Genomic DNA, 14,603 nt, shown 5'->3' on the forward strand with positions numbered 1-14,603 from the left:
GCAAATATGTCTTACCTTTGCTGTTTTTCTGATCAAAAGTTGTGTTTAATGGCATTAAAACGATAAAAACGCTGCTGAAGGTTAATCCAATTTGTCTGTGTCACTTTGAAATGATTACTGATAATCCATCATCATATTTATGGCAATAAACCTAGTTTTCAGTTTTCAGAGTATAACATAGCTTTCGGTTTGGGCAAACTGCGTGCGCATCACTCTCACTCCTCAATGGTAACATGTAGGTGGATTTAGGAACTTCCCCTTCGATTCTATTGGCTCTAACGGTTCAAAAGGTGTCAATCACCAAAATCGACCAATGGGTTCCAGAGAAACGTCAAATACACAAATTACCCCAGAGGTGTTTTTTTTTTCTAAACCTCTCTAAAAATGTCAAGTTTCACTTGTTTTGCATCAATCTTGATACAGGGTACTTATTATATGTTATAGTTTGGATTCCTAAAGCTTTTAGTCTACTATCCCATCATTCAAGGGTGATTTTCACTATAAGTAATGTTATTTTTTTTTGGACGGACACTATAATTTTTTTTTAGTATGTTCAATCTGAATTTACTTTAAAATAAAAAAAATCTATATTGATTCTGACTTTTCTACATCCAACTCACCGGTTTATCATTGCTTTGAGAAAAAAGATTATTAATTTACCCCTTTTTAGAAGTGAAGATATAGTCATTTGTTCTGGGAATGTCATTTTCGAGCCTGAAACCTGAAAAAAACAGGCTCAGGGCTTAATAGGTTAATCAATTTCATTTGTCACAGGTCATCTTACAAGGTATAACTCGAGTTAAATGCAATCCTGTAACCTACTTCAATGTGTACATTACTCAGAATAAAACACCCCGTCTTATTTTTTTCCAGCCCATCTTACCACGTCCGCACAACTGCCTGCAGGATGTCTGGCAGAGAAGATCCATGCGGTCGAGATTGCAGCCAGTGTCCAATTCAATATTTGTGTCAATATTTGAAAATCTGTCGGTGGACTCGCCTTGAGGAGAGCCCACAGAGGTGAGTTGATTGTCCCATCCTGATGAGCAACTCCTAAAGTACAATTCATATTTATAGAATGGACAGAAGAGGAGAAGAAGCTGTCAGAGAGTCCCTGCCAACACAAAGTACAACTGAGGCTCATTGAAAGGTCATTAATTTGGTAGATATTGGGTTATAAACTTAAATATTGATGATTTACATTTTCTACCTGAAAAAATGGGCTAAAATATATAAATTAAAAGTTAGGGCATCACTGAAATTCACTAATAATTCACTGTAATGAAAATGAATGTCTGTAGTAAATGTCATGGCAATCAACTCAATTTTAATCGCAAAACCGCAAATGTGAGGTGTCTAGCGCTAGAGGAAAAGTGAGGGGATAAACAAAGGCCAGTTGATTGAGTGTAACATGACTGGTACATTATAGAAAGTCCTCTCCATATCAACATAATTAAACTTTGTGTTTACAAATTATATATGGCCCAGGTGGGGTTATGTATGAAAAAAAGAGTTGGCTCGCATGGCCCTGAGGAACTCCTTGTGTGATGTTTGCTCAAAAGAAAGATGAGTTTCCACTGGTGAAATAAAAGTTTTTGTTTGAGTGGAGGGAGATGAATCAGTCAAGCACGGGGCAGGTAATACCAGCGGGTGCTTACGGCGTTCAATTTTAAATTGGATGATCAACGGTGTCAAAGGCTGCTCTGAGGTCTAAAAGGATTACAAATGTGCAATTTGCTTCATCCGCTTTTCGAAGAATGACATTATCATTATTCAAATTAAAAGCAGCTTCTCTTCACTTTGTGTGACAGGGGCTTCACATCAAAACTCTCCTGCAAACTTTGTGAAAATGACAACCATTCAAAGGAAACTGTCAGAATTTTTTTTTTTTAAACTCTGTCCAGCATCGACTGAAAATGCAGCAGAAAGAAACCTCTGAAATCATTATTCACTCGGGTGGGATCTTTTGAAAAGTGGGGGAAAAAGACTCAAGACTCGATTCTAGGGAGCTGCAGGATGAAGCAGATAAGATCCAAAAGAATCCAATCATTTGGTAATACGCTGACCACCTTTTTAAAATCTGTAGATACACACAACATAAGTCATTTTGAACATTTTGAAATCGCTGAAAGTTCTAATGGTTTCATTGAATGAAAGTTGAAAGACATGACCAAACTTTGAGACTCAAACTACCAAAGTTGTGTTTAATTTGACAGACTTTCACAACTTCTGATAAAATAAACCTGAAAACAGCTCATCATGATGCATGATATTTTGTCATACACATTTAATCAGTTCACACTTCACTTCCCAACTGCTTCGTGATGAAAAATGCATCACACAATTCTGCTCCACTTCCACTCTTTGTCCATAACACCTTTTTACACTTTTTCACTTTTTAACCCTGAAGGTTCATTCTTACAAATACTTGGGTGTAAATATTGACAGTAATCTGTCTGTCTTTGAATGTCCATGTGAATTCTGCATGCACTATGGTCCAACACTGACTTTTTGCACAGTGTTTGAGCTTGGACAGAGGGTAATGATGTTGTTTTATAATTCTGAAACAGAGTATATTCTTATCTCAGCTTGGTTTGGGAAAATGTCAGTTAATTTAAAACCATAAATAAACAGAACGGTCCACATGGCAGTGAAATGTATGAGTATGAGAGACCATTTCTCTCTCTAAAATATTTTAAAGACCTGTATTCAAAGTGCAAACTGCTCCTTAATAAGTATAACACTCTTTCATCTCTCTATCAGTGACTCTCCTAAACTCAGGACAGAAGAAGGGTGTGAAATGTGCGAATGTGAAGCACAATATTTTAAATGTACTTTATGTCTTCACTTAAATGGTATGGCTTTTTTTATGTGCAAGCCTTCATGTCTAAGACAGATTTCCCTATAGGGACATATAAAGTAATCTTTCACTCTTGTATAGATAAATACAATAAAACTTCACTGCTTCTGTAGTTAATGCTCTCTCTGCAGTGGAATACATTAATGAACAATTACTATCTGTCCTTATCTCTGCTTACAGCTACAATACATAGGGTTCCCTTTGTGCTACCAGCCAATTATTTATGCTCTATGTGTTGCCAAGAAATGCTTGATAAATAAAAAAGTTAGAGGGAAAAACCTTTTGTGAAAACGTTCAATCTGTCAAATCATCAGTGGTCACAAAGCTTGGCGTTGTTTACAGAGAAGATCTTTTACAGCTGTAGTCATGGGGTTTTCTGAGTTGAACATTAAGGAGGAAATACAATCAAGTAAATATGATCACAGGATCCCTTGACAGCTGACCTCTGTCCTACAAGGATGCAACTAAAAGAAGACCACAGAGCTATTGATTAAGACAACACAGCCTGGTCTGTCTCTGCTGGACTCTTCACTTCAGTGCTCCTAATGACACACCAAACAAAAAATCATTTCTGACCGACATGAAGGGTCAGCCAACATTTTTCAATTCTCGACTGCAGCCTTCCACACATCAAACATTCACCTCCTTGTCTTCTCTAACTAAAATATAATTTATTTAAAGTTTTTACATTAAACCTTTCTTATAACTATAATGAGATAAACACATAAGACTATAAGACATCCGCAAAACTTCGGAAGAACCCATCTTCCCTGGTGATTGAATTATGCTCGCTCGATCTGCATGAATCCAATTTATCAACGAGCAGAGCACGGATGCAGAGGACACCACACAATTAGAGGAAAACAGTATTATCTGGAGAATATGCACCTCGAGCTGAAAAGCAGCACCATTCTAAGTAGCTACCCAGTCACTTAAGGAGACAACAGAAATGAAAGAAAATAGTCTTTAACAACATGCGGGAGCTCAATAAAAAGGCTAACATTCCTCTGGGCGCTCAGAGTAAAGGGGAATACACAATCATCTTCCTTCTGATGTGCCGGGGTTAGAGAGGAGGGGTCCCGACGAGGACAATCAGACCTCTGAGGACACCCTTAACTTTATTTGTTCCACTTGATGGTCATAAAGGAATCATACTCCCTGATTCACCATAAAGTCAGCAGGTTTCTGAGAGCTGTGCCCTCTTTTACGTCTAACACACGGCTCTCTGAGGCTGCTCTGCGCTTTTAAGTCGCCCCCAAACACTCATATGTGCAGAATGAGGACACTTATTATACCTGTGATATAAAAATACATGATAAAATAAAGAGTACTGGGAATTCACACAGATTTATAGGCTACCAAGTGAGATGTTGAGCTGATGCAATGATTAATCAGTTAGTTGATCGACAGATAATTGATCTGATTTTTTTGAACTCTGTTTCTAGCTTCTTACAAGTGAGTATTTGTGGCTTTTATTTGTCTTATAGGAAACAATATTAGATAACTATTGTGTTAACTATTAGGTTAACACAATAGTTCCTCTGATTCCTGTATGTTCAGTGTCTTTGTGGTAATTTAGTATGTTTTCTTGGAGTGATGTTATCTGTCCCTGTTTGTGTTTTTCTTTGACATACACAAGAGATATTATATGAATGGGCCCTTGTTGGGGAAATATACTCAACTGAAAACATTTCCGATTAGGCTATATGGAAAATTGACCAGTAGGGAAATTACTTGTAAATTGCTGCTCTAATTTGCACTGAAAATGAAAAATGACTTAATTTAGGCCTACATATTTAATGAGTTTACTTTTGGGAAAGAGCTGGTAAATTCTCCCTTTTATCGATATATTATTCAACAGCCAAATGAAATTACAGCTAAAGTTAAGTTTGTCATATTTTCTCCTCACTGAATATGATAAATGACTTAATTCAGGCCTCAACAATGTTTATTCTAGTTCACTCATGGGAATAAACGATTTAGCGACTTATCTTCACAACATTTCAGTTGAGAGAATCTTTTTATCTAATTGCTTTAAAACACCCACAAGCTCTGTACCTGCGTTTAGCGTAAACAATATTCACAACTTAAACACAACAGTATGACTATTAACAGCCTCACATTGTTTAACACATCCTCTAATATATATACGCTTTAAAGAATAATAAGTTGCTGCTAACTTTCCCTCCCCTTCTCCTCCTACTATCATCACAACGATTAAATAAAATATTCATGTTGGAGGGGAAAGCATTTAACATGTTGTTGTTATCTGAGGAATCAGTCATGCAGTTAATTATTCTTGTAAAAAGGGAAATACTGCAAGACTGTGAAGCTAATTGGCATTATGTATTCATAGTAGATCCTCTCTGACACTGGTATGATAAATAGTTGCCTATGGAATAAGAGATATTAGTGAGGGAGGAGAAAACGCCTCACTATCTCGGCAGTATTGGAGTTTTGAGTGCCCTCTTGATGGCACTTTACTTTTATGTGGCAAATGATCTGAATAATAGAAACTGCTGCTTGTAATGTTTCCACATTAGGTCATGGCTGAGGCGTACACAGCATCAGTGGACCTGGGGTTTGTATCCTCCTGGTTGCACCTGCTTTCCAGTGAGGTTGTTGAAGAGCCCTGGAGCCGCCTGGCCCGACAGAGAGCCCAGCGGCGAGCACCTGGAATATCTGGAGGATGACTCACAGCGAAGAAAATCTACCTACAGGAGAGTTCAGAAAGTGTCTATTTGTCAGATCACATCTTCTGGGTCAGCAGCTTTTGGGCATTAGGGCAGACGAGAACACACTCTGGGGTTTGTTAGAAAGACTTTGACTGTTTCCCTTAAGGCCTTTGCACTTTTTGTACTCTAATCTCTTTCTGCTGCAAGTAGACAGCATATGGAAAAAGACAACAACATTTAGCCTGAGGAAGTCTATTTAATCCTTTATGGCAAGCATCCCAGAAATTCAAGGAAGGTTGTCAAGGAGGTTGCTTTTTGTGAAAACATATTTAAATCTAGATATCCGAGTGCATTGTGCTACTGCAGTGATTGTAATGATTTAGCAGGACGATTATAAAACACACAACTTCTTCATATTCCATACATTGATGACATGAGATTAGGATTATTTCACTTTTACACTTTAGGTAAAGAAAGTCATGGGCCCTCAAAGGGTGTAACAAGTGAGTGCAGATCAATATAGCTAGTATGTGTTAGATTTCAAGATTGTTTGATGTCTGGACAGGTTCACAGGGAACAGGTTCAGGCCTGATTCAGAGCTGAGTCACCTCTCTGCTCGTTTTTACATCTCCATAACATGAGATGGTGCAAGCTAGATTCAATATCATTTACTTTTGTGCAAATGATTCCATTTGACGCGTGGGACCATCAATGAATGCTGCTGAGTGCTGCTGAAAGAGCTGCTCACACAGGAAAATGATTCACAGATGAAAAGCAACTTGAAAGATGCCAGAAATTATACAAAATGTCATGAAACTTTATTTTCAAAGTGTCATGGAAATATGAAAGTCATTCAGCATCACAGTTTTTACTGCAAATATACAATCATTTCAGTCATACTTACATTCAATATATAAAAATATAACAGGAAACTGTTGAATAATACATATTATTGCCAAGTAAAAAATTGAGGCACTTGAGAAAATCTGTTTTCCTATTTGAGTGCTGGCAAACTGTTTCTGTGCAAAAGTTATTATAGCGATTTCACCTTAACAAAACCAAGTTTCCACTTGTTCCCTAAGTAACAATGGCTTCAGTATTCCTCTAGTTACATGTGTACTGTCATTCATAATGCACTTTTTGGTATCGTTTGTGTGGTGCGTACAAAAAAGTGGAGGACTGCATAACAGCCATTGAAAGACATTGGTACAAAACACTGAAGATAACATAGTGAAGGCACATAAAACATTCTAGACATGCAGGAAAGTGCATGAATAGCACAGGTAGGCAAGTACACAACATGACAGAGCTCTGCTTCGATTGCAATTACAAACACTGCTCGAGACGGAAAGCACGTGATCTCAAAGCTATTTCTCACTTTGAAATGAAATGGACCGCTCTTGGGAAAAGAAAGTCTGCATATTTGGGAAAAAAAAACCTTTTGATGTGATTCCCTGACAGTTCTCCTGGAAAAGTAAAGAAGAGGTTTTTTTCTCTTTCTGGTGTTTGAAAAGTATCCCAGTTCAGTGTGCTACACAACAACCAGATTCCTCATGCTTGTGCAGAAGAGACATCCTGGAGAAGGTTTTGGAGCAGTTCTTGCATTGGTATTTTTTCACATCCGAATGGGTCTGTAGGTGAGCCCTGAGATTTGACCTGTCAGCAAAAGCCCTGTTGCAGTGAGGGCAGGAGAATGGCTTCTCTCCTGTCAGGGGGGAAATGAGAAAGAAGACATTGTCAAAGATAGGCCACAGACACATGTGAATACAAATGTTACAGAAGGAATATTGCTCTGTTATTTCTGACTAATTTCAAGCCTGCGTTTAAAGATAAGCACTGCAGTTTGTAACACAACATTTGTTAAGAGAAAATGCTAAATTTTTCACAAAAAGGAAGGAAGTAGACTTTTCAGAGCTCCACTACAAAACGGTAGTGAGCTGTGAAACATGCTTTAGAGGCTGTTTAATCATGTACAAAGTTAAACACAAATAGCCTGCAAAAGCCAACAACAAACATCCCCAATGAAGGCCTCTGTTATTTCCCATCCACTCACCAGTGTGCGTCCTGATGTGTCCTTGGAGCAGCCACGGTCTTGAGAAAGCTTTCCCGCAAATTTTGCAAACACAAGGCAAAGTGTGAGTCCTGATGTGCATTTTGAGAGCTCCCAGGCTCACGTACTCCTTTTCGCAGTATTTACAACTGAAGGATTTCCTCGTTTGGGCGTCGCAGTGCAGCTGTTTGTGCTTGAGCAGTCCAGAGTACGTGGAGTAGGACTTGCTGCACAAACTACATTGAAATTTCTCTGCCTCCACTCCGTGAGGATCTGTCAGTTTGGGCAGCATCTGCTCGTCTTCATCACTCCTCGGGCTTTCAGAGCCGCTGTGGTCTTTAGAGGAGGTGTCGGAGAGCGATGAGGGGTATCCGGAGATGGGGGAGAGGTCACTGGGATGTGGAGAGAGCGGTAAGCTGCTGGTAGTCCATACGGTGATGGGGCTGTACGCTGCCGGGCTCAGGATCTCCGCATGGGGGATGACAGGCAGAGGAAGGCCCCGGTAGATGTGCGGCGTGAAGAACACTGAAAATAAAGAAAGTCAAATGAGTGATCATGTGTGGGCTGTCAGTCATCGCTTGAAGAACGAGGAGCAGAGATTTTAAAGTTGGTCGATACGTTTTAAAACTTTTGCAAAGTAAAAAAAACCACAACAAAACAGCGACTACATGTAAGAAACATAAAAACACTTTTAAAGTCAGACATTTATTTTACTTTGAAACTTTACCTGTTGTGCTTTCCAGCTCACTATAATTTGGCTTCTTTGCGGAGTTTATGTGTTTCTTCACCAGGAAAGAGCGTGGCATCTTGGAAAACAAGTGGAAAAGTTTTTGACAAACTTTTTTCTTGGAGAATACAGCGGCGAGGTTACTGTGAGATACGTAAATCCTTATTGCTTAAGTCCAGTGGAGTGTCATGGTGCGGCGCTGCGCTCTTGGAAACAGTGCAGTGAGTAGCTGTAAAGAGCTGTAAATACTCCCCATCAGGTGCATGGGAGGAGCCACACACTGTCATTTACATATACTGGGAACTCAAACCAATTAAATCGCGCTTTTACCACGGAGCCTAAAAAAGCGATGTTAGCCTATAGCAGCACATGACCCACCCACTGGGCTGGGTTAGTGCCATTTAATGTCAGACAGGTGCCTTGTGCTACACTTGTGTCTGTTGCAAGAATGCAAGTGCATATGGAAACATACTGTATAGGCAGCAGAGCAAATCACCAAAGTCAAACATGTTTGTGAACCGTTTTAATTATAATATTCCTGTTGCAGAGATGAAAAGGAAAAATAATAATAATAAGAGCTGGAGCGAGAGATTGGCAGGATTATTTATGAATGCCATTGCTAATGTAATCACTGCACCGAGTGTGCATGGTGCTACTGATGATTGTTGTGTTACAAACCTCTGGGGACTTGATTATCCTGTATGGGTGGCATTTCAAAATTGGAGAATTCTTCTACCAACACCAGCACTCCTAATGATGATGATAACGACACAATTTATCATCTTTTACACAAAGCATTCTTATACAATTTAATTGGGCAGACAAATCCTTTGCTTCATGCTCAAACCAACAACTGGACCAACCTGCATGTTGCCATTCACATTGTCATTCTGTGGCTTTGCCAGAGGATGGCCCTTACTAATGCAGTTGTGTGTGGAGAACGCCACACATTTCTTCGCCAATAATGCAATAAGGCAGCCGTCCTGAAATGTAAATTTAAGAGTAGTTCCCTCTCAAGGTCGGACATGATACCATAATCGAATTCATCTCTGCTTCTGCTTCTGCTGCTGAACTCAACAAGGAGAGGCAAACTTAGCAGTCTACGCCCTCTTGTGTTCAACTCAGTTCTTTTGGGAGGGGCGTGAGTTGAACCTTCAAAAGTAACAAGGCAGTAGAAAAAGAAACACACAAAGGCTCAGGCTCAGGCATGGTGATATTGAAGCTCCTGGAGCAGTTTGATTGGCTAGGTCAGCAGATATGAAAAGCTCCTTATGTCTAGGGCAAGCCTTAAGTTAATTGTGAAGCGCTTATCTTATCTAAAAAACATAATTGCAGATCATGAATAGTTTCCCTTTGTGCCAGCTTGGATTATAAAGGGAAGGGAAGGTTATCTGTGCATAATAACTACTGGCTACTGTCACACATTCAGCATGCTGTACGGCAAGGATGTGTGAGGATGTGTTTGGTGGTGATCTAGCAGAACATATTGTGCACGGTGAACGATAATGCTTTGACATCAATATTGGCCTCCAACAAAACCATATCCGAGAGAAGCAGGCCATGCATGGCCAGGTAAAGAAATGCCTCTGTGCAGTTTTCATGCTACAGTACTGTGCTCTGCATTCAGAGCAAGTGGATGCTTTCCTACTGACGGTAATGAAGGGGGAGTGAAAGCACAGCGTGCCGACTCAAATCATATCAGCATTTCTGAGGCTGTAGTTTGTGAACTCGGAAATTAATTAACAGAGAGGAATCCGTGTATCCTTGGCCCTGCATTGTGTCATACCAGGATACAATTGTGCTTAATAATAACATGAACATGCTTTTGATTTCTGGTCAAGCAGGTATGAGGTTACCGATTGCTTTTTTGAGAGGCAGCTGCTGCTAAATGGGACATCCAGGTGTAATCTGCAAGACAGTCTAGACATCCTAATCTTCATTTATGCTCAAGCTGATGTGTTAAAGATGTTGTCTGTAATTTAAAGGCAAATTGTCGATAAATAATCATCTTCTTTTAACAAACACTAAAAAACAAACGTTAACGTCCAAAATGACAGTGTTGATGAACAACTGGACGAAGATATTCTTTTGTATTCTTTTTTTCTAAATGCCTTTTTTATTCTTCATCATTTGTAATCCCGCTTATTATTTTTTTTAAAGCTGTTTTTGCATAAGCTATTGCACCCCCTTTATCTCCTGCACAGGCTTTTGTTTACATATACCTGAGTATATGAAGGCGTAAGGTGTTTATGTAGCGTTTTAATGTGCAAACAAATACAATTAATAGTGTATGTGTGCAGTGCAGGAGATAAGTTTCATTTCATGACCCCCAAAAACATGGTTTCAAATTGGATGTGTTTCCTCAGTAAATAAGCAACATAATGTCTACCAATATGTAAAACTAAAAACACGTGTTGTGGGTGTAGTTTGATCAGATTTTCCAGACAGTCTTGGCCGCTGTTATCACATTTTGATTCAAATGCTTCTAATTTTTGATTGGGGCATCACCTTTTTCTAACTGAGCCGTGACTACTTTAAACAAGTGATAAAAGCTAAAACACAAACATAGAAAAACTAATGTGAAGGAACCAAAAATTATTCAAATTTGGCAGATCCTTTTTTGGTAATATCTCATCTTGAAAAGTGGATTGAGAAAATGTGTTTTGTAGGGATGCACCAATCCAACAGTCTTGGTTTCTGCTGCAGACTTCTCCACTCATGGTGTGCCAAAAAATATGAACAGATGTTTACAAAGATGTGAAAATCTGTATACCTCAGTGTGTGGAAGTAATTTGAAGATTTTTTGTCTGCGAGAGGCTTTCTTAAGCCAGCACTTAAAGCAAGAGACTATGGCAGAAATGTATTTGCAACTGTAAACGGGGAAGATTTAATAGCAGTAATACAAGTTAAACCTTTAAACCAATTCACCTGGGTTTTCTCCCCATATATTGTAGTAACTAATACCAAAAACCAAAAAATGCTTCTGCTCAAACCAGCAGTATAGCATCAGATCTAAGTATAGGTCAGATTTGTTAAAGATACAATAAGGTCAAATGTTGTACTCTAACAAGGCCTCTGGTGACACCCGAGGGCTACAAGAGCCATAATCTGGGTGTGAATTAGCTTTGGTTTGCTAATGGATCACAGTTAAGCCATTATGGGACAGGGATGGAAAGCCTCATGGTGGAATTACACTTGTTACTCTTTATGTGACTGAGCGCTTCCATTAAATCATACCAGCAGATAAGCCTGCAGGACCAACAGGAAGCAGCATGCAGAGCTGCAGGTTTCCACCATTCCCGAAGCCCTCCTTTCAGAGTGAAAGACTTGGTGTACATTGGGTTCCACACTTGAATGCTGCTCTGTACAGTACCTTCAGGCTGTCAGTGACGTGCTGCTCAGGTTGGTGTGGGAACGTGAAACGTCAGAAGAGTCAACGTGCATCATGTAGGGGAACAGCAGGTCTTCAGCTGGCATGATGACACCATGGAAACTAAGGCGCACCTGGTCAACTCGCACAGCTGCTCACGCATTGGCCTCGGGTAAAGAGTCCAAATACTAGAGTCCAAATACTAGACTGCATATGTACAGTGTGTGTTCTGACGAGTCATATATTCATTTTACCAACGTTTTATATTTATATTTGGTGTAAATATATGTTTTTAATGTGTTTCTAAATATCTTCCTTTTTCTATTTTCTTTTTATAATTGTAATATGTTTGATGTTCTCATACAATTGATATCCTTTTGTTGTGTTAATGTTTGCATTTGTGTAACCGTACCTGGCAATAAACTCAAATTATGATGAATGTGTGTGTGTGTGTGTGTGTGTGTGTGTGTGTGTGTGTGTGTGTGTGTGTGTGTGTGTGTGTGTGTGTGTGTGTGTGTGTGTGTGTGTGTGTGTGTGTGTGTGTGTGTGTGTGTGTGTGTGTGTGTGTGTGTGTGTGTGTGTGTGTGTGTGTGTGTGTGTGTGTGTTCATTGATAACTCACACTGAGTCATGAGAGGCTGACTGTGCTAAAGCTGAGAAAATCCACAACCTGCTTTATTTGCTCTTATAAATGCAGTTACGCTGAGGGAAGTTGTAATATGATTGAATGCTTCCACATAATTCACACACTTGCCTTTTAATGTGAAAATAACTTTGAAGTGTTGACGTTTAAAGAAATCAAGTATTTTTTTTCTCTTTTGCTGCAGATCTCAACTGTAAGCGGGCAAACCTTGGGATGAATCCCGAGTGAGTACACCCACATCCACACACAAATACGCACACACACACCTTCAGGACCGCAGTGCACGCAAATGTAATTGGCTGAAAAAGAAGAAACGCTTTGTGAGATGTTTGCTCGGGTTTAATGCGAGAGAGAGCAGCAGACGTCACGAGAAACAGTGAAAAAGTAGAAGCATGTAATATTTATGGATCCGGAAATGTGCGGGTGCCTTGGGTAAACGAAGTCGATTGACGCGCGCGTTAAACCAGCCGCATGTGATTTCCAGCTTCAGTCATTTTGGCAGCACGATGCGAGAGGGAGACAGACACGGAGCTGTGAAACTGGACCCTCTGCCAGAGATGTCGACGGAGAGGAATCCCTGAAACCGCCGCTGCCCAGGAAATATGCACAAATGTTGTTTTCTGCGGGCTGGTTTTCTCTCGGTTTTTTTGCACATCGCTACAGAGTATAGTGGACCAGGATGCCGTGTGGGCGATGCTGCCACAAGGGATACATTGTGATTTCGCAGAGATGTTTTAGCCTCCATTGCATAAATTAAAATAAGAAAAGCTTGACACATGAGGGACTGGAGCTCCAAGGGATCTAATAAGACATTACCACCTGTTACTAGAAAATCAGGTAAGCCTCTCAGACCTTTTTCTGGCTTTTTACATATTGCACTGCCTCATGATGTAGTGCGCGACGAACGTAGGTAGGTAATTATTATGCCAAACATTCATCTCTTTACACTGTACTTTTTTGAGATGTAATCTGGTGTAATGCTGCGCATCAAGATTTATGTATCAATCACCATATGATCCGATGCATTAGAAAGCATCCCATCCTCTATTAGGCACATTTTGGGTGATGGGCTAAACTGAGCTGACTACTTCACTCCTAATGGGCCTCTTGATGAAACACCTTTTCATTATTGTGTGATTTGAAGGGACTATGTGGGCTTGCAGAAAACCTTCACATTGCCTCAGTGCAGGTACCCGCAGTTCCTCCAGCCAGTGCATTGGCAGCAGTCCTCTTTTCATCCATAGTGCTGTTTAGCAGCATTAAGTACTGTCCCTGCACTGGATTCCAGTATTAAGCTACTTTCTTTTCTTTTTTAGAAAATAGGCCATCATTTTATATTTTAAACGTCAATAAACTATTCATAAATTGCTCATCTTCTTCTTGGAAAAAGCTTCAAGGCCATGTCCATCTGTGATAAACCTGAGAGGTATTCCTGCACAGCCTGCTGCTGCTCAGTGTGCTTTATTAGCCTCGCAGAAAGCTCCTGAATCCTTCTGTGTATCCTCATTATGGGCTGCAAGGTGACATACAATCAGTGTGGTTTGTATCTAAGAAGCCAGCTGAGATGGAGAAATCTGACTTCACGTCAATGATTTCTGTGCTCGTACAAGCATATTGAGCTGAGTTTAGCCGGTCCATTGGTGGTCATAGGTCAGGAGCAATCTGTCTGATGTTGAAGGTCTCACTTCCTACCAGAGGGAAAGACTTTGACATGTCATTGACAATGTTATGCCATATCACACGCATCCCATCCCCCCTCCTTCTGCTTGTGTCCTAAATCAAAAAGCAGTTTGGCCAAGTGACAGAGGTACAGAGGTACACTGGCAGAAAATCAGGCCTGAGTGAAATGGTGTCAGTCATGTCCGGTCAATATGTCAAGCAGTGGGTACAGAGTGCCAGGGATTACTTGTTTGAATCCTCCATACAGTGTCGCGGTCTAGATCTGCTGATAATTGGGGGGAAAAAAACAGATTGTCACAAAGTTTTCCCCAGATGGAGCATGAAGTTAAACTGGCATCGATCATGATCTGGAAACGATGTCTACACTGCACAACGAAGAGTTCCTCCACACTTTATCTTCCCTACTTAAGTAATCAATAATCTGCTGATCCTCATGCAACTCAATCCCATCGGCCTGTTTAAGAATCCGGATTAGTTAAACGTCTTGAAACATACAAGTGGGAAAGCTTTTCCTAAGGCGATACTGTAAGCACTGGATGACATCAACATGACATCAATTATGTATGTTAACACATATTAAATGCTGTTACACTCTCCCA

General features: G+C 40.0%; 2 protein-coding genes across 4 annotated transcripts in view; one reads left to right on the forward strand and one right to left on the reverse strand.

Moving 5' to 3' along the window:
• The first annotated feature begins 879 nt into the window (after window positions 1-879).
• The window catches only part of sntg1 (syntrophin, gamma 1), a 46,321-nt gene continuing 32,597 nt past the window's right edge, over window positions 880-14,603 (forward strand). Inside the window, exons 1-2 of one of the 3 annotated variants that reach the window (XM_071206240.1) lie at window positions 880-1,020; window positions 12,509-12,548. The gene's annotated coding sequence lies outside the window, so the exon portion shown is untranslated. Of the gene's footprint in view, window positions 1,021-10,289; window positions 11,855-12,508; window positions 12,549-12,634; window positions 13,162-14,603 lie in introns of those variants that run through there. The other 2 variants (XM_034104621.1, XM_034104622.1) reach the window with 2 other exon arrangements.
• snai2 (snail family zinc finger 2) lies at window positions 5,415-8,527 on the reverse strand. The gene is made up of 3 exons (XM_034104623.2): window positions 8,313-8,527; window positions 7,589-8,110; window positions 5,415-7,240 (listed from the first exon to the last, which is right to left on the reverse strand). The coding sequence occupies exons 1-3, from the start codon at window positions 8,389-8,391 to the stop codon at window positions 7,059-7,061; spliced, it is 783 nt and encodes a 260-aa protein (XP_033960514.1). The 5' UTR covers window positions 8,392-8,527; the 3' UTR covers window positions 5,415-7,058.

This window comes from Pseudochaenichthys georgianus, chromosome 17, assembly GCF_902827115.2.
Source record: "Pseudochaenichthys georgianus chromosome 17, fPseGeo1.2, whole genome shotgun sequence".
Classification (NCBI taxonomy): domain Eukaryota; kingdom Metazoa; phylum Chordata; class Actinopteri; order Perciformes; family Channichthyidae; genus Pseudochaenichthys; species Pseudochaenichthys georgianus.